This window comes from Anopheles arabiensis, chromosome 3, assembly GCF_016920715.1.
Source record: "Anopheles arabiensis isolate DONGOLA chromosome 3, AaraD3, whole genome shotgun sequence".
Classification (NCBI taxonomy): Eukaryota; Metazoa; Arthropoda; class Insecta; order Diptera; family Culicidae; genus Anopheles; species Anopheles arabiensis.
In genome coordinates, this window is record NC_053518.1 from 26,530,326 (window position 1) to 26,550,975 (window position 20,650).

The 20,650-nt window shown below is 45.1% G+C and overlaps 1 protein-coding gene across 1 annotated transcript; it reads right to left on the reverse strand.

The window, feature by feature from the left end:
• Positions 1-233: 233 nt before the first annotated feature.
• On the reverse strand, positions 234-7,915 carry LOC120902142 (amphoterin-induced protein 2-like). Its single transcript, XM_040310676.1, has one exon. It carries the CDS (start codon positions 5,347-5,349, stop codon positions 2,917-2,919), a length of 2,433 nt encoding a protein of 810 aa, XP_040166610.1. The 5' UTR covers positions 5,350-7,915; the 3' UTR covers positions 234-2,916.
• Positions 7,916-20,650: the final 12,735 nt, after the last annotated feature.

Sequence of the window (20,650 nt, forward strand, 5' to 3'; positions counted from 1 at the left end):
TCTCATCCTGCGCGGGCTAGGGGCTTGTTTCTTTACTTCTTTTCACTAAAGGTATATGTATATATAAGAAGGTATATGTGTTTGTGTGCTTGCACAAGGGTTTTTTTTCGCTTTCTGTTCTTTTCATCATCTCGCAAGATATCTATACGGGAACTTTCTTGCTCTCTTTCCCGCCCATTCTCAGGTTTCATCATTTCCCTACAATGGGCTTACACTTTCCTCTCTGTTTATCATTTTTGTTTTTTTTTTTTGCAAGCTTGAGCTTTTTTGCTATAGTTTTTGTTTTTTTTTCCTACTACACTTCTAGTTTGCGTCGTTTCTTTGTTTTCCCTTCGCCCGTTCATTGTTGCTCTGTACGTTTCACAATCGCGTTAGCTATCGGTTACTCTTGTTTTACTTTTTCTCTCCTTTTCAGTGTTTCCATTATTCATCGTAAAGTCTTTGGTTTTCGCCCAGGTTCACATTTTCCCTCTCTCCTTTCGCACTACTGGGTTTCGCGTTGCCGTATGGTTGATTTTGTTCGAAATCGTTTCCTCTCGATGTTTTAATGTGTTTTAACTGTTCTTTTTTTTGTTGCTATTTGCGATAAATGTTTTTTTTTCTTAATGAGTTGTTTTTTCGTTTTTTTGTTTTAAGATTTGGATGCTGTTTCATTTTTGGGTGTTTACGCTGCGTTTGCTTCACTCTCAGTGCTTTCTGTCCTTTCAAAACGTTTAATGTTCTGCTCGATTAAACCAACTCGCTATGCAGGATTTTAGGAGTTTCCTTTTGTTTTTGTTTGTTTGTTGTATGTTTGTGTAATGTTTATGGGTGACTTTGTTTTGGTTGTCTTCTGTTGCCTATTTCGTTCTGCTTAGATGTTGCATATAAAACTAGCCTAAGAGTTTTTGTTTCTTTTCTAGTATTTCTTGTTTTTTTTGCTTATCCCCTTTTACTTCTCCTCGTATCGTTTTTCGCTGTGTTCGCTGTTTTACTGTATTGTTTCATTGTGTTTGCTTTGCACTGAAATCATTACCTTTTGTTTGCTTGTTTAATGACTTTCTGCTTATATGATGTGGTTTTGTTTTGGTTGTGTATGTTTTTTTCTTTTCTTTTCTTCTCTTTGCCACGATTCTCTTCTCACTTTACAGAACTTAATCACAAACACACACACACATACATATTAATGTTCCAATTTGCTACACTGTACAGGGTGACATGTGTTCGTGTTGAATGTTTTTTTCCCATTTCGGAATGGTTCGCATTTTCTAAGGATTCCCATTCGAATTTCGATAACACTCGCTTCCCACCTCACCTGCCCATTTAGACAGGAGCAAACTTTCCTGCATCGGTACTGGGCGAGGGTGTGTGTGTGTGTTTTGTTTTGTTACCTCTTCCACCCTTTGCTGCGCCTTGTGTATATAGATATAATTTATTTACTTTCTCGCTATAATTATATAAACAAAGTTTTCTGTACACCTAAGTATTTACCTTCATTAATTAAGTTTACAAGTCTTTTTTGTCTCAGAGAGTGAGTGAGTCCTTTAACTCGGTTTCTCGGTATGTTTTCCCCCTATCTTCTTCTTCCTCTACTTCCTCTTTCCTTGTTGCTTGCTACAACGTACCCGCATTGTCCACGCTCTCCATCACCAGCCACCACCAGGACCGTGCATGTGTTTGTGTGTGCTTCAAACTTTGTTTCAAAACTCTTCTCAAAGCTGTTTGAAGCTTTCCCGGGGCTCACTAGTGACAACCCTCCACCCGCACTTCCCGGGCCAACACTGGAGAGCTGGTGGATGGAGAGCGCCGACTGCACACGGTCGGAAAAAAGGGGGCTTGGAAAACAACATGTGTGCCGTTTCACAGATACAAAGGGAAACGGGACAGAGGAGGGACATCCTACTACACCGGGATGTGCTTATGCTCTAGTTATACCAGACCGAACGCCGAACTGGTTCGCTTACGTACTCCTTTTTTGGATTATGGTTATGTGTGTGTATAAAAAAAGGAAAGTAACATAAACCTCTCAAACAATATCAGATGAAAAAAGACGTACCTTTCACAGTACTTATCACATTCATACACTTTCCGCTGTTGCCCTCCTGTAGCCGAGCCTTGTCGCGCAGCGTTTGCGTTTGGAGCGTTTTGTTTCGTGCTTTTGTTCTTATTTGCGCCTCATTCATAAATGCCTTCCCGATGTTTAGTTTTTGTTAAATCCCGGTCCACAGTTTTACAACACACGCGCACACAAACTTTGTGACAAGTTTGAATGATAGTACAGAAACTATCAGGTTCAGACCGACCCATCACCAGACCGTACTGCGAAACGTAATTGAAAACAATGGACCATCTTCCCGTACTTCCCTTTTTTTACCGGTCGCTTGCACAGGAATTAACACACATACATACATTGTACACACGCACGCATAAGGACTGGAGGTGGTGGTTTTCTTTTCTGTGTAGTGGTATGTTTTCGCTACTCGCTTTCGTGTTCGTCCTTCCTGGGCAACGTCTACAAATCTCACTCGACGGTCATTCAGTTATTAGTCGTTTCGTGACGCGTGTTGCTCACCGAGGAAGCATTTTCGTACTAGCTACTTTTCGAGTATCGCGAGGCGATTGAGAGACACAAATACTATACTCGTACCGCACACACATACACAAACACAAAAAACGGGTTTTCTTGTCTAAAAACGCACACCATTTTTCACCACGCCCAACGTCTGTGTGTGTCGTGCGGTTTGCATACCGGCAGGCGCCATTTCGAGCAGTTTCGAGCGGATCCAGTGGTGGTGCCGGCAGCGCTCAAACGTCGTCCTCGTCGTCCTCGTCGTCGTTATCACTCGCTGGGGCCGGGGAGGGAGGCGGCTGGTCGTGGGCTGCTGCTGCTGCTGCTGCTGCTAGCAGGCTGGGCAAGCGGAAAGGCTACAGGCAGGACTACACGTCCGTCCCGCAGCCCTCCTGGTAGCCTTCGTCGGGCGAGTTGCGGCTGTTGGATAAAGCACGTTTTAAGGCGGTGACCGGTGGCAGAACCGGCACGCCGCCCTTCTGCCACACGCGCAGCGTTTTCGCGTTCATCGGCATGCTGCCGGTGCTGCCGTGGTGGGCCGGCTGCCCGCTCGCCAGCTTGTTGTGCAGCTGCTCGGCGCCGGGCACGATCGGCAGCCCGTAGTCGGCCGGATAGCCGCCGCCACTGACGGTGGTAGTAGTGCCGCCCGTCGCTGCAGTTGCTGCTGCCGCCCCGTGGCCGTACGACCCGGCGGACGATGCGGTGGTCGACAGCGACAGCCCGCCGGTAAGATGGGTGCGCGGGAACGTCCTGCTGAGATAGTCCACCGAGGACGTTTCGTCGTCGAGGTTTAGCATGGCGGGGCCGGCACCGGAGCCGCCGCCTAGGATCGGTAGCTTGTCCGAGTACGGACCGGGGCCGTGGCTGCCCCCATGGTCGAGCCCGGTCGCCGCTAGGTTGGAGCTGTGCGTTTCCCACAGCCCGGACGGATAGAGCGAGTCGCAACCGGCCCGGCTATACTCGCCACTGCCCGGCCGCTCGACCGGATCCATCAGCGAGAGGGCGGTGCTGAGCGCGCTGGTGGCCTGCAGCTGCAGCTGGCTGAGGTGGGCGAGCGGGTCGGCCACACCACCGCCGGGCGCGGCCGGGCCCGGCGCTGCCGTCGCCGCCGTCAGGTCCGTCCCGCTGCCCAGCCGCTTGGTGTCGTTGATCAGGTCCGGATTGTTGCCGGCGAGCGAGTGGGTCGGCGAGACGAAGCACTGGCCGGACGCGATCAGACTGCCGCCGCCGTCGTAGTGCGACGTCGAGTACGGCAGGTCGGTCAGCCGCGGCGGCTTCTGGAGCGGGTTCGCGGCCGGGTTCGGGCCGCACTTCAGATCGCCGGCGGCTTTGGCTCGATCTGGAGAATGACAATCGTTAATAGGCGTCGCCACCTTGCCATTTACATTGCTAGAGGGACTTACGGACGTGATCACCTCGACCTGGTTCGGGGTTTTCGTCTCCGTCATCGGTATGCGCCGTAACCGCACCAGCAGGAACAGTATGATCAGCAGGATAAACAGTATCAGTATGACCAGGGCCGCGCTCAGCCCAATGATTTGGCGGTTTTCGATCGCGAACCCGATGTCGCGCATCGCCACGTGCAGCGTAAAGTTGGCCTCGGCCGTGCCGGCCCGGTTCTCCACCACGCAGTAGAACTCGCTCGAGTCCGTCTCCTGCGCGTTGGTGAGCGTTAGCCGCGACCGCTTCTCGAAGTTGCCCTGCTCGTGCACCAGCACGCGCTGGTACGCGCTGAAGTGTGAGTTGTTCACCAGCAGCTTCCCGTTCCAGTACCAGTTCACCGTGGCGGACGGGACGGCCGAGCTGCGGCACTCGATCGTGGCATTTTCCCCGCTGTACGACTGGATGAAGCGGCGCACCGGCAGCATCTCCGGCTTGCAGGCGAAATCGTCCACCTGCAGCTCGCCGAACGTTTTGTCCATCACGCGCTCCGGCCCGCCGGCACAGGTCGGTGCGATCGGGTACGGGATGTTGTGCTCCGTCAGCCACAGCTTGGCCGCCCGCAGCCGGCAGTCGCACACCCACGGATTCTCGTGCAGCTCGATCCCGTGCAGCCGGCTGAGCGTTTCGATCGTTTTCGGCCGCAGCTCGGACAGCTGGTTGCCGTTCAGCTTGAGCGAGTGGAGCGACCCGAGCCCCTCGAATGCTTGCGGCGCGATCGTCTGGATGCTGCAGAACGACAGATCGAGCTTGGTCAGCGCCGTCACGTTCCGGAACGCGTGGCTCTCGATCTTCTGGATGTGGTTGCGGGCGAGCGTGAGGTCGCGCAGCGACACGATGTGCTGGAAGGCGGCGGACGGTACCGCCGTCAGCAGGTTGATCGACAGGTCGAGCTCGACCAGATTGGTCAGCCCGGCGAACGCCCCGTCATCGATCTGGCCGATGCGGCAGTCGCGCATGTACAGCTTCTGCAGGTTCAGCAGGTTCGACCGGACGAACGTTTCGTTCGAGATGATCTGCAGATTGTTGCCGGACACGTCCAGCACCTGCGTCGAGTGGTCGATGTTCTCCGGGATGGTGAACAGGTTGCCGCTCAGACACTCCACCGCCTGCTTGCCGCCCTTCCACTTGCACTGGCAGGCGGACGGGCAGTTCGGTTCGCCGCTCACCTGGCCGCGGCTCACGAGGGCGGGCAGCAGCAGCACTAGCAGCAGGGACAGCAGCAGCGGCATCGTCCGCACCTTGTGCCGGGTGGAGGAGGGCTGTCTCCGACAGTGCTGCTGCACCTCCGGGTGCCGTCCTATCCGAAAGCACTGCGTCTCATCCGGCGCCCCGCACTGCTCGGTATGTCGTTGTTCCATTGTGGCGTTTCGGGTGGTGCACGCGATCGCCGAACTTAACAAACAAAACTAATCGCTTCACGTGCCAAAAACAAACAAATCTGCTTCTTCTTTTGCTCCTGTTTTCTTCTCTTTCGCTTCTCAATGAGTGTGTTTTTTCGATTTCGTGTCTCTCTCTGTGTGGACGATCAACAAATGCACCGTGCCGTCGTCGGGCCCATGGCGCTATCGGTGCAGAACGGGGACGGCAGAGCTCTACGCCTGCTGGGGGATTTCATTTGCATTACTCACTGCGGTCCAGCTGCGGCTGGGCTGGGCTCCCGGATCCTTCTGCACCGGCGACTGGCGAGTGGCTCAACGCACGCTGAGTGGCCTGCAGGACACCAACTTCATTGATAAACTGCCTCATACACTCGGACTCGGAGATTCGTTTTTTATATTTTTTCTCACTCTCTTCCGCTTTTTCAATCGATTAACAAGGGATTAATTACTATGCACATTGGGCTCCATTCACTACACTTTTCCTGTGTCGTTTTTTTTTCGTTTCAACGCGCACACACACACAACCGCATTAAACCGTTTTCACACAGGACACACAGCACGGTGTGGCACGATTGTGGGAGAAAAATCAATTTTGTACATAAATCAATTTTTCATTCACTGGTAATAAATCCAATTTAATCCTTGTTATGGGGCCGTTTTATATGAAAATTTATTACGTAACGCTTATGCTGCAGCACGGGACCGGCACTTTGAGGGTGGGAAAACCGAATCCACCGCTCTTTCAACTTCCCCGCTTGCTTCCGCTTAATGCCGATGATGATGATGATGTTGGGAAACGCTTCACTCACTGGCACACTGGCAACGATGGGATGATGATTTGATCGGTTCACCGTGTGTCGACTGTAGCGTTACGGTGCACGGCGTTACACGGCTGCACGCGCGTTACGGCACGGCCGTGATTCGCAGCTGCGGCCAATTCAGTTATGGCGAATTGAACTTTGAATTATTCACCCTCAGGGCACAGCCGGGGAATGTGCGGAAACACTAGCTGGTGCAATACAGCACACACACTCACACACATACACACTGAGAAAAAAGAAGACGGTAGCCAATGCCTTATAAATCCGAAATGAAACGAAAATCAAATATTCTCGCCTTCCAGGTTTATTTTTTTTTTCACTTCTTTTGGATGCTTTCGGAAGGGCACGGCAACCACAATCACATACGTACACACACACACACACATACACTCAAGCACGGGGGAATAGGGAGGAACCCAGGGGGTGTGTGGGCAATTTCCGGTGGCCGCCGGAAAGGGCCAAAAAGCTGTGCTGCGAAAATGTAGACGCTTTTTGTGTGTGTGTGTTCTGACCGCCTTTCGCCGACGTTGCCGGATTGGTTTTGCGTTCGAACCAAGACGGGATTGTTTTTTTTTTTTTGTTGGTTTGCTGCCTTTTCCCCTTCTTTTTTTCCTCTGCCTGCCCGGAGGGTTTGGCTTGCGTGCTTGCGGACGGGAAGATGCTGCCGTTTGCTGACTTTGCGGTTTTTGCTTCACGCTGCAGCAATCTTGGGTGGAAGTAGTAAGACGTAACTTCGCACTGCTGCTGCTCTACTGCTGCTGTTGCTGCGAACGAACGTACGCACCATTATCTTTCAAGATGCACACACACACACACGCACAGGCACACGTACACGATCACGTACGGGGCAGGGAAAATTCACTTCACTTCCATTGCCCACCACTGTGGTTTTGGGAAAGCGTCGAGCACACCCCTCACACTGGTCGAATGATTTCGGCTATGGGGTGTGCAAAATGGGGTTAGAATTTTTCTCGTTTCGTTTCACTTAGGGAAAACTATGCAATATTTTCCTTTGAAGCACACACACACACATACACCCACGGCACACGGCAATAGCTCTTCGGTGTGGGGAGGAAAATGATTTACAGCACAATTCTCCAAACCCCGTGCTGCGGCAGACCGATTCGGCGAGGGCAGGCGGGTGAGAGGTTGCTGTACTCGAATTGATTTTTCACCCTTCCCTCCCGGCATTCAGTCGGCAAGTCTCGGGCACACAGTTTTCCCCGGTGGTCGCTGCACACTATCGCCGCAAGGCCTTTTGCTCGCTCGGGCACAAGTTTTGCGCAAAACGCAAAATTTACTTAAACTTTTCACCTCAACACCGCACACAGGATGCGTTCGATTTCACGGTGAGCCACGCACACGCTTTTCTGCTATTCACAATTTTCACCCAACAATTCTAGCACGATGCTGCGGGGCACTTGATTTAAGCACCTGTATTTTTTTTTTTAATATTTTGTTTGATTTTCACTTGCGATTCGCGTTGTTCTCAATCTTTTTCTTTCCAAAATTCTCGCGCACACACACTCACTGTGGGATAGGGGGCGAGATTGCGGCAGAGACACACTAACGCAAAACAGCCGAAAACCCCACTCGGAATCGACGGAATCAGTATTGGCTGGCTGGCTTTTTGGCTCAAAGAAAGAGGGCGCGCGCGCGCGCTTCGGTCACGTGAGATGGGCACATACACGCCGCACGTCCGCTGCGTACCGTAAACAGATTTTGACTGAATGAAAATCTTCTCTTCGGGCTTTGGCGAAGGTCGGGCCCGTTCCGACCAGGGGTCCGCCGCGTTTTCCTCTCGGCTGTTCCGCGCCGATCGATCGGCCCCGTAAGCGCGCTTGTTTGTGAGTGGTGAGTGTGTGTGTTGTTTTTTTTTTGTTTTTCTCTATGCTCTATGTAGCCGCATTCGAGCGGAGGTGTGTGAGAGTCGGATTGGAGAGACAGACGAACGGAGAGAGAGACGAAAAACGAGAGAGCGTCTGCAAAACAGGAGCATTAGATGAGACTCTAGCACGAGTGAGCTGTGACATCTTCTCACAGCATAATGTGTTGAGGGAGCATGATGCTGTGTTTATGCTCAGTTCACTGTCAGTTCATGGCTGGTGAGATGGCACACTGTGTAGGGAATTGGACAAATGTTTGAGTTGTTGGTTTGCTTTGAGATTTGCCTTTTGTAAACGGCCTAGTTGTCTGAAACACCTAAGCGTCTTTGGTTGTTAATTGTTGATTGCTGGCCTTTGGATTAGATTCAAATGCATCCCTATGGATTTTCTTGAAGAAAATTTGGAGCGTTTTTTACGAGTTAGAATTTGTTGAATGATTTTTTACTCCTTAGAAAAGGTGAATGATTTATTTTTTAGTGATGTTAAGGATAATTTAATTTCTATACCCCGAGCTTATTTTTACCTCAAACAGTATACAAATCTCAAATACACCAAAGTGGAGAGCTACCAAACAAACTACTGTCGATAAAATCTTTTTTAAGTAAATTCCATGTCTAAAGTCTTCTTCAAATCATATTTGTAGCAAAACAAAAATCCAAATGGTTCATTCAGGATTAGTTTCTGTATTTATGAGAGAATTTAAAACTTCCTATGCATCGATATGTATTTTCCTATGTCACTAACACACCGTTTTGAATCACAAGTAAACAACAAGCACTCTGTTCATCTGAAGGTAAACATTACAGATAAGTAAACGTTAAATAAGTGCAAAATGAAATAAAACTAAACTAAATAAAATAAAATAAAACTAAGATAAAAACAAATTAAAGTTTCGCATCATACGAATTAAGGAAACGAACCCAGATAATATATTGGAGAGAGCAAATGTTAACTTTTAATTGATCGGAGGGCAGATAGGCATCAACATTTCAGTTGGTTGTCTAATGTTTACTTACAGTTGAACAATGTTCAAAAACACATAAGCACCTTTTTTACTTTGGATCTTAAACGATGTAAAACATAACTATATATGACTACTTGATTCAAACAAAATTGTAGAAATGATTGAAATCGGTTTGTAAACTGATTAATATATTAAATATTTGAGCGTAACACTGACATGTATTATTTCTAACAACCCAAATCAAGAGCGAGTCTCTTTTTTCATAATCTCTGGCAGCTTAGTATATCAACACATTTTCAACTACAGTGGCCGGCAATATAAAGTGGCCACTACTTACAATTTTACATTTTTCCCATGTATTCCGTGAAAAATGAAGTTATTGTACTGCTTTATTTGTTGATACATTGTTCACGATATGTTTAAGAATGCGCAGTACCATAGCATGACAAAAATGAGAAGTTTGCTTCAAGAAAAAATATGTTTTCCAAAATTGATCAAAATCACTGTGCCAAAATAAAGTGCCCACTTTATTCATTCTACAGAAAATATTTTTCTAAACAAATATAACATCAAACATATAGTTTATATGCGTTCCTCTCGCATTCTTTACATGTTCGAGGATCTTTGACTTTATTTTTTTTTTTTTATTTGCACATATTTGGCATTTGTTCTTCTTAGGAGTATTTCAGAGCTTTAACATATTTTGTTATTCCTAATCACGTCATTCTCACCACATTTGCATCAAAATTTGCACACGAAATCTCGATAGGATTAAAGTTAAGACTAAGTGGGAGCCATTTAAGAAGTTTTATTCGATTTGATTGAAAAAAAAAATAAAAAATTCTTCGTGTATAACTTGAGTCGTCTTCCTGTTGTAACATAAATTTATTTACTCACTCCGTATTTTTCACAGAAAACAGATAAATTCACACAGGATGCTTGTATAGGTATTAGCTTTCATTATGCCGTCGATTCAAACCATGCTCCCCACTTCTCGTATAGAAATCCCCTCCTTGGTCATCACATTGCACTCTTCATACACATAGGTTTGTTGGATCGCGTCTACTTATTTTTGAACATCAGTTCTAATTTGGACTCATCTGTCCATATTCCAGTTTTTCATCAATCTAACGATATATCTGCATGTTCTTGATCATATTGAAGCCAATTGGCTTTGTTAGATTGCTGTAGCTCGAGCGAGGAAGTTGAAGGACGCCACATCTAACGGGCAGTAAATTACGAAAATTGCAATGTGATAGCTAGGGGGTGTTTATCTTTAGAAGTAGCGTAAAAACTGGTGTGAATCGAAAGTACAACTATTCCTGATACCTTTTTTAACATTCTTCATCAATACTTTGGGATATTTCTTTTAAAAAAATGGGGTTTGAAAACATCTCAACACACACAATCAATACAAAAACATTTCTCTATTAGTATCGTATGAAACACCTTGCATGTCCTCCATGAAGTCTTAATCTTGGTTCCATCGAGAATTTGAGGCAGATTCTATGTGCGAAGGTGGATAAAACTGGTGTCACAAACAAATAAATTTAAATTTAAAGCTCTTGATAACGCTTGAGAAGAACCATATGCAAAAACTAGATGCAGAACTAGATAAACCTTTAAAAAATAGAAAAAAATACGCCAAAGATCCTCGAACATGTAAAGAATGCAAGAAAAACGCATATAAATTATAAGTTTGGTGTTATATTTGTTCAGAAAAATATTTTCTGTAGAATGAATAAAGTGGGCACTTTATTTTGGCACAGTGATTTTGATCAATTTTGGAAAACATATTTTTTCTTGAAGCTAACTTCTCATTTTTGCCATGTTATGGTACTGCGCATTCTTAAGCATATCACGAACAATGTTTCAAAAAATAAAGCAGTACAATAACTTCATTTTTCACTGAAAAAATGGAAAAAATGTAAAATTGTAAGTAGTGGCCACTTTATATTGCCGGCCACTGTAAATCGAAACAAAACAAACAATTTTACTCCCATCTACACGGTGGATAAATGCGCATAAGTGCTGGGTACTGCGTGAACCGGTCGTGATTCGTTTCTCATCTGCATCAAATCTCCAATTGACTATTCTATTCGGTTGCGTGTTGAACAAAATAAGACAAAACAATCGTATTAAATTAAACCTAGAATATAACTATAGGCTCGGTGCTTCGTTATTATCCAAATAAGAATAGCCGCATCGAAGTAAGGCACTAAGCACTATTACTGGAAAAAACAAATACAATTCATTGCTGGGTGCAGAAGAACATAAACCAGTATTACAATGAAGCTTGAAATTGGATTGAAAATTGCATTTATATTTTATATTTTGCTCCGATGTTTAAGAAACCAATGTCTCGGCAAATCTGTGTTATCTGTAAAAACAATGTAAACAATTATCTGTGTAAACAATCATACTCTCTTTATTTACCAATAATTAAAAATGCTCTTTGAGACTGTAGGGAAAACGACACAACGAAGAATTTCGATCCTGTTTAAGAAGTTTAAACCAACAAAAATTTACCACACACCGATGTGTTGCAATTGACACAGTTTCGCCTTCCAGCTCATTATACCCAGGAATATTTAGAACAAGAATATGAAAGGTGCATTTTCCAAAAAAGTGGTAAAGTTAAGGTGCTCCAGCCACTGGAGAGAATGTTTACTCCTGTTTTGTAAAGTTTGTCCCTCTCTCTAATCTCTTGCCTGCCCTCCCGTAGTGAGAAGCTGCTTCTCTCCCGGAGTTGACCGATTCTTCGGAGAAGCCGTCAACTGTTCTCTTCCTCACAGCTAACCAGTACAGGGTGATCCAGCAACGCCACAACCAGCTGTCGTCGGTCGCTGGTCGGAACTGTTCGGGCTGGTCCCCGCATGCGGGGAGCATGCGCACCAGCTGGCACCAACCGTTCGACCAGTTCCACTCGTCTTTAGACCAGTTACGGACGGCGAATTGTGGATGGGGGGGGGAGGGAGGGGTGGAGTTGGACCATCTCCTTTACCCATTCCACCTACCACCCCTGCCCATCGTGTGTCACCATGTGCCCGAAACACGCGAGTGTCCTTTTTCGACAACATCGTCGGACGTAACAACGCCGGGCTCGTCGTGTCCGCCGTGTTTGAGAGTCTCATCACCCACCCCTTTGGCACCCGCCGCACAGCTCAAAAACATAGCAACAAAATTATGGAACACTTCACGGTCCTAGTTCACTACAAGAAAAGAAGAAAAAAATACATATACACACACACACACACACTCACACAAAGCGCCAGCCAAATTCGGCCGTCTGCCAGCAACCGTTTCGGAATCGCCGTCGGCTGTTTTTTGTTGATGCTTGTTCGGGAGCATAATAAAAACGCAACCATACTGCCACCGCGTATTGCGTATGTTTAGCAGCATGCGAAGCCAACATGATTATGGTGGCATACGCACACAAACACACACGCATACACACACGAACACAGGCACAAGGTGTGTAGCACATTTCTCTTGGCAAGCTTTAAAGCTTCCTTGTTTTCGGTGCGTAGGAAGGTCGAGCGATGAATCCCTTCAAGACAATCGAGACAACAAAACAGCATGCGAGTTGAAAGGACTCGCCAAGTGTGTACGTGTGTGTGTGTGTGTGCAGGTCGTCGTCACCGATCGGCTTATGGCAATGCTGCGAAACACGAGCACGGGAACACGTATTTCACGACATGAACTCACGTACGGCAAAGGGTCGGTGTACGGTCCACCAGTTTGCCAACCACTTTAAAGTGCTGCCAGCTGCTGCTGCTGCTGATGCTGCTGCCCCGTTGGATGGAGCACGCTGACAGACGGTTGCCTACGGTGGACGGAGAGAAGGACGGCCTGCCTGAAGGAAGCCACGTACAAAGGCACGCCTCTGCCCTTCTGCGAAAACTAAAGCCGAACATGCAAAAAAGGGGTTTTAGGGCAAAGTTTTAAGGCATAGCTTTACCTTGGCCTCCACAGGAGTGGAAGAACCGGAGCAGGAAAGAAAACGAAAACAGAAACGGACAAAAAAGCGGAAGAGACCAACACATACACACACAAAAAAAAAAAACAACACACCTCAGCCCACCCCGTGAAGTGAGAAGAATCGAAATGATTCTAAAATAAATGGATTTCGCTTCCTTCCTCGGGCTGCTCGCTGCATGCATACTGCTGCTCTCTCTACTGCCGTTGTCCACTGTCAGGGATCATTTTTATTTTAAAAGGCTTTTTTTGCTCTTCCCTTCTCTCACTTCCACATTTTCTTATGGTTTGTTGTTTTGTCTCGACGCTTCAATTTCGCATCGGGCAATCGGTCCACTTTTCTGTGCTCCCTCATTCACGTGTTCATGTTTCGGTTTCGTTGCTTATGTTATTGATTTCCTTTGGTCGCTCGCTCTGTTTCCTCTCGTTCGTCATTCGTGTTTCGTCATTTATTCATCTTCGATTAGCTTAGCCTCGAGTTCTTTCGCATGTTACCTTTAACGTTTACGGCTTTTCCTGTGTGATTTTTTGCAACTTTTGCGACACAGTTGGCCGGGTCCAGGGCCAGCGGGTGAGGAAGCGATTTAGTTGTCTTTATATTATTGGCCACGTTTCTTTTGTGCATCGTTTTCTGGAGCGTTTTTGTTCTGTTTTTTTTTCTTCTTTCTGTTCTTCTTTTTCTCTCTTTTTGCTAAGAATAATGATCGAGAATCGTGCTTTTTGTGTCGATCGTTTTGTGTTTTTGTTTTCGATCGTTTTACGTGACTTTTCCGTCTTTTTTTCAGACTTCAGAACGAAAAAACGACATGTATGTGCTCAAGCTGGCGGAAAATGGTTTACCAATAACGAAAAAAAACGCCATTCCCTACGCGATGTAAACTACACCAGCACCACTGCCATTGCTCGGAGAGGGACGGGACGAGGACAAATCAGAGCGAACAGGAACAGCAGATTCGACGCAGTGCTGGGCTCCGCTGCAGGGTCGTTGCTCCGATGTTCCGGTGTTCCGTTGCGAGGAGGGTGACCATTTTTCGGCAAACGGCGATGAGCTCACGGGCACTTAATTGAGTCAAATTGAGACGAAGATTTAGAACCAGGGATCCGCAGTGCGTACGCGGAGGGAAAGCCCCTTCAACATGGCTAAACAAGGCCGGTTCCTGCTTTTGCCCGGCGAATCCCATGCCGAGGCTAACAATTTCCTTTCCGATGTACCTGCTGCCAAACTCGGTCCCTCGGTCGTATCGTTGTGACGGGGTGCGTTTTTATGTTTGCTCACCCATGGCCGCAGGCAGCGATACCCTCGAGGAGGCGAACAGCAGCAGCAGCTCTTGATTTGGACCGCCAGGGCGCACCGACGACGACGACGACGACGGGAAACGACGGAGCGCTATATTCCAATTTTTATGAGTCAATTTCAGCTCAGCGTGACCGGAACGGGTGCGTGTCTGGGACCGGGTGTTATGATGCTGCGTCTGTATGTGTGTGAGTGTGCCTTCAGAACGTAACAGCGGAAGACAGAACAGTGAGCGTTCCCGTGTCCCGGAAAGTGCTGCGTCTAGCAATTCAGCAATTTATCTTTGAAGTTGTTTTGCAGAAAGAAGCGAGGGAAAGCGCGTGGACGCGCGCGGTAAACCTTATGTTCGGTTATGGAGGGGACAGTCAGCCATTACGCGACTCAATTGGCCACCGGGGGCCATTGTGTGCGGTAAGCGGTGGACAAAAATTATGCCTCAAATGTGTGCAATAAATGTAACCTGGTGGACCTGGTAGAGCGCGGCAGACGAGACTCTTAAGGATGGTATTTTCGCTCATATCAATCAGTTTTTTGGAAAATTGACGTTTTTCTTGTTCCGCTTTTTTTCGCCATTCCCTCTTTTTACGATAAGCACTTTGATTCAAGCAGGATGATGCATCTTTCTATTACAAATTGTACAACTAGCGAGGGTGATGCTTTGTGCCATGTTCACAGGGCGTGTAATAAATCCATTTGATGAGAGGAATGGATTTGTTCGAAAAGGGGATTTTAATACGGTAGGGGATGTTTCGGTGCGTCTTTGTACGTGCAGGGATTTGAAAAGAAAGAATGATTTCAAATAAAAATGTCAAATAGAATGTCTCAACGTGTATAATTATATGTCTTATTAATTCAGGATGGACGTATCAGTGAAATTCGACGTTTTCATTGCATGAATAATTACGATAAATAAACTGAAAGAAATGAAATATTTTTTTCAGTATCAAATTTTTTTGATCTTGTTTATCTTGTCCGGAGTCTAAAACAAATCAGTGGAAACTGTGTGTTTTAATGAGTTTTTGCAGAGAAAAATAATCAAAATTGAATTAAATAATGTATCAACCTATAAAAACTTTCAAATCCTTATGATGAGTTCCAACCAGGGTAGAAGAGCTCATTGAATCAATTTCTCGACTGTAAGCTCGTATGACAACTCATAGATGTACTGTATTTCGCTGCATTAGTAATTGATGCTTTATACATTAGCTTAGGAATTAACATTAAGGAGAAGGGATTATTGAAATATAACGTCAAGTTATTATGAGAACCAATTACTTGTAGAGTAATCCTAACTCCTAGTAACTCCTCGAGAACTCTTTAATGCAGATTTTGAGACACTTGATTTTCTAAATTTGATTGCTTTTTGAGCATTTTTTACAGATTTCTTGCACAGTGTACTTTTATACGTAAGCTTATCAGCGGTTACATTGACAGCCCGTTTATTCTAGAACAAATTAATTTTCAGGCACCTAGTAGGAATATATGGCAACGTCCCTTATTTAGTGCTGATTTAAGGTATACGGTGTTTGATTCTAATGATCCACTTTTGAGAATGATAAACTCTTATAGCTCTGTTAACAGCATTGTCGATCCTAGCGTAAGCGTAAATGTATTAAAACAAACTGCATTTACCGACGAGTGAATCTGTTATTATTTTCATCAATTCATTTTTGTGGTCAGCTTTTATTTATTTGCTCATGAGTTCAGTTTTTATAATAGTTAGGAATCTAGTTTTAAGTTATGGAGGCCAGCGTGGATAGAAAACTTTTTTAAATAAATAAATAAATAAATAAATAAAATCAATTGTCTTATGCAAAATAAATTTAAAGCATATTTACACGAATATTAGCTATATTTAGGCAGAAAACCGCGATTTTAGATATAAATTCGAGACGAGAGGTTTCTTCTCGATCCACATGAATAGTGTATCTTTGGGACAACCTGTAATTCGAAAGAAAATGCTCATCTTTTCAACTCTCTGCATTAATCGCAGTACAAAATAATGATGCACCATTTTCTCGTTTTAAGTACCTTGAGTACAAAAATCGATGTGCAAATACAGGTTTAATCGACGGGCTAAGCAATGTTAAAAACAACAATGTGTGAAACGGTTTTGGATAACCGTCTCAGAATGGGTTTTGCACAATTAATAGTACAATGACTATCAATTGGAAAGTGAATGAATAGCCACTATCACTATAAAAATAGCCATAATAACTGTAATAAGAGCTTATTTTACGTTCGGTTTTGCGATAGAAAGTTTTTCGCACATACAAACATTAAAACACATACAGACACAACACAGTAATAACCCCGCTAAATCACAACTATCCTTTACGCTCACGCTAATAAAGCCTAAATAGAGGAGAGTTAAAAATAATGAAACACGTGCAGGTGAATGACTTCTCCGGTAATGCCAGCCCGTGCTGAGTGGGTTACTACTACGCTCCGTCTTCAACCGGTACCGGATGTAGTTTTCGGGGGTGAACATGAAATCCCCACCCCCCGAACGCTGGTGGCGGTGGCATTACCTATTTTATTAACGGACCATCCATAAAAAGACGGAAAAGGTGCGCAAAGTCATGATTTATGTCCCATTTTCTCTCGCGCGATACGTTTTGGCCCGCCGTACCGTTTGGGAACTAAATGTTGGGCTCCGCCGGAGAGTCCGCGAAAACGGCGAAGAAGAAAACCAACAGCAAAAAGAAACTCTTCTCCCTTCCCCGCCCGATCGACATGCTTCGACATCGCCCGGCAAACGACACCGAGCACCTGACTGCCGCTGCCGAAATGTTTGTGGTGTCTTTTTCGGGTCAATTAGCCCGTCTACGGTGAAACAAATAATGATCGGTTCAGTTATTAAGATCATCAGCATTAAGCTTATTGGTGGAGAGCAGGGGCTGAAAAGAGGGGGGGGGGGAAGGCGAGTTCGGTGAACGGTCCAAACGGGGAAGAAATTCAATTACAGCATGAACAACCGCGGGAAAGCGAACGAAACGGAGTCGGTTGGTAGTTTGGGTGTTAGTTACGCTTGGGATGGTTTTGGGCGATTGAAGTTTGTTGCGGGCTTTTGTTCAAGGGATCCGCTTTAACGTTTTGAAGTTTTGAAGCAATTTTTGGCACAATGTTAAGCACTTCCTCCCTTTACCCCCGCAGCGCAATGCTCGAGCCAACCGTGATTTGTTAGTGCCATAGGCCACTCCGCAGTGAGACAACAAGGGAAGCAGGCACAAACCTGCCGATTCCCTTAACCCCGAGAGCGGTGCAGCGTTGTGGTTCGTGCAGCTCGGATAAGCTTCAGCTGATGTCGTCGCCGCCATCTTTACGTCGCGGGGCTGGATATTATTGCGCGCGCTGGCAGAAACGATCGTTTGAATCATCCCACATTGTCGTCGCAATGTTGACGGTACGCCCGTGCCGAACGGCCATCCCATCAGTTCCGCCAGAATGCACATGAATCCATCATTAAAATAATAGACCACGGCATCGAGGGACTCGAGCCAAGGGTGCAGATGGTCTTAGACGAGCGCGGAATGTGGGGAGTCTTTTCTCATGGGGTTTTTATTTATACTGCACCGCTGCTGCTGCTGCTTCGCCAACCGTTCTCCGCGTAGCATGGTGAAGATGGTGCAATTAAGAAAAATCAAAGCAACTAAGCAGTATTGCGTGTGTCTTTGTATGTGTGTGTCGCTAGGTTTGATGTGAAATAGTTGCATGCACGTTTGTTTTTCTCGTGTACAGAACTTTCAGAGCATGGCAGGGGTTCATCGCTTTCATGATGGTTCATCGTTGTTTGTCGAGCTGCTTCCTTTAGATTTTACCTGCACTATTTTGTGCTGTGTGCAAACAAATCGCTTGACAAAAGCTTCGCTTTTTCGGTTGCAAAAGAAGATCTGTTCTGTAATGAGCGTGTTTAGTATTTTTTGTGCAGATGTAAAGCAAATCTACACATTCATCGTGCGTGCGTCACGCAGCTTGTCTACTCATTATGAATTGAAGCATCGTGACAGGATAGGAATGTTTAGATAAATGTGCTCTGTGTTGATGGCAATATTGCAAAATGTATATCATTAGATTTCTTCTTATTATACATTAAATTCAATGAAACGTTCCATGCAGTTAGTAGCTCAAGAGGATATTGCATGAAATGGTTTCAGACCTGGTAGCTTTTTCAAAGCTATACTTACTAACCAATTCAAGTTACCCGATTTATGTATTTCGAGTAATTAGTTATAGTAACCTAATAATTTATTCCCAATTTCATAATGCAAGGTTTAATAAGTTTTATTATTGTTCGTTACTCCATGTTTATTTGAGCTCTTAATTCTTTTTGACATTTGCTCTAATTCTATTAAATGCTTAATCCTATTTTACTGCCTATTTCCTCATGAAGCATTTCTCCTTAAGCACTTGTCTATTCTTTTTGAATGAGATACTGGAAGGAGAAAGAAAAGAAAACTTTTATAAATTAAAAAAGAAGTTGAAATTTAGGAATGAAGTTTTTGATTGGTGACAAGTCAAAAAATATTAATAAAATTGTATTTATTCATAATTTATCTGGCCTTTTATGCAATCTATCAATACTTTAAAACTTAACCATTTATGTATTTCAGCACTACTAAATTGCGGTTGAACTATGTGATTTTTACTTTGTACATATAAATGCAAGTATGCTTAATGTGTTTTAACACATAAAATATTACATTTTTGATGGAAATTACAAAAATGAATTTTCAAGCATTTTTACGCACAAATTCTTCTTTCAAGCACAAATTGTACGATCGTAGAAGGCTTTACGATGGGTTTGATATAAACATTATAATCATTATTATCATCATTATCACCATCATCTTTATGGCAATAGGGGGAAAAATAAATCAATTTTTGTTTATCAACTTTGTGTATTTCAAGATTGATAATTGTCACTTTTAAAAGATGTTTGAAACAAGATTTGATTTGTTTTACTCGAATCATTTTCTTGCTGCGCTTTTTAGTTTGTTGTCAACCCAATTTATGATTCATTAGCTAAATTTATAGCATTGACATTGCTACAACTTTTTTTCTATCCTGATGTCTCAAAAATCTTTCATCTTCGATTTTGTTATAAGAGATCCCAAACACAATGACACTAATCAAGGGTAACATTTCATTTCGTTACAACCGTCCCCTTTGATTACGATCATTCACCTGTGGTTAGCGCGAGTACAAGCGCGAGTCTTGGTACGATGAAAATTAACAACATCAAGCGTGCTGCCAAACCGTAACAATCTCAGCGCCAGCAGACAATCCGAACTGGGAAAAGTTTCCACCCCAAAAAACCCCAGCAATCCAATCAGCACCCAATTCCAACCAGCCAGCCAGCCCGTACCAAACCGCGATCGAAATGGAAAGTTTCCGCAAATCGTCACAAAGGTTGCATTTCGATCAAACGCAAAGCGGGGTAAAAGCGGCGGGAATTAATTTTCACGCTACAAAACCGCTCATTCCCGGTACTGGGGGAAAGTCTTCCCCGTTCAAGAGTCGATCGCCGCCAGATGAATTACCGTACCGCAACAGGCAAGCAAGCAAGGCAAGTGGCCAAATGGAGAAGCAACTAGCGACCGAAAGCCCAGCTCGTCGAAAGAAATAGAGAGTGAAAAGAGTAAGGCACCGGGCACATTACATTGCAGCCAGTTGCAACCACGAGGAATTGCCGACCATTGTCAAAAAGGGTGAGGGATGGAAAGGGGCGCTCCTGAACAAACACCCAGAACGTCAATCAAAATCAGTGATAATCGTGCACATAAAATTAATTAAAACGCTTAATCCACATCGCCTCAGCCATATGGGCGGATGGACCACCGTAACCAAAAGGGCGGCGGAATGTGTGCTTTTTTGCTGCTTTCTTGTGTGCATAGTTCTGCAAAGGGTTTGTTATTGCGAGCGTTCAAAGATGCAAGTTTGGCTGGCCGGCTCCTTGCCGTTGGGCCGCTTCTTAGCATTGAGCGGGCGCATCTTGAAGCATAAATCTCGTCATGCCATTTGTCGGCCGAGGCACCACCCGCGCCGATCGTTTTCCCAGCGCCGTTTCGTTGACGCCTGGTGAAGAGAAAGTTTAAATGACCGCAGTTAGTGGAACGTTTCATTTCGTTCAGCTGCCTGGTGGCTGCTTTTCCGTTGCTTTCTTTCCTTCCCTTGCCATTTCCATTCGTGCTGGGAGGTTCTGGTTCAAACCGTAGCGCAACACGCGTGCCGCATTTGCTTTAAAATTCGCGCTACACGCCATCCATCATGGTGCGGCGAGTGTGATTTGTGTGTTTTTTTTTCTTTTTTTTTTGTTCGTCTTTTTCTTGCCTTC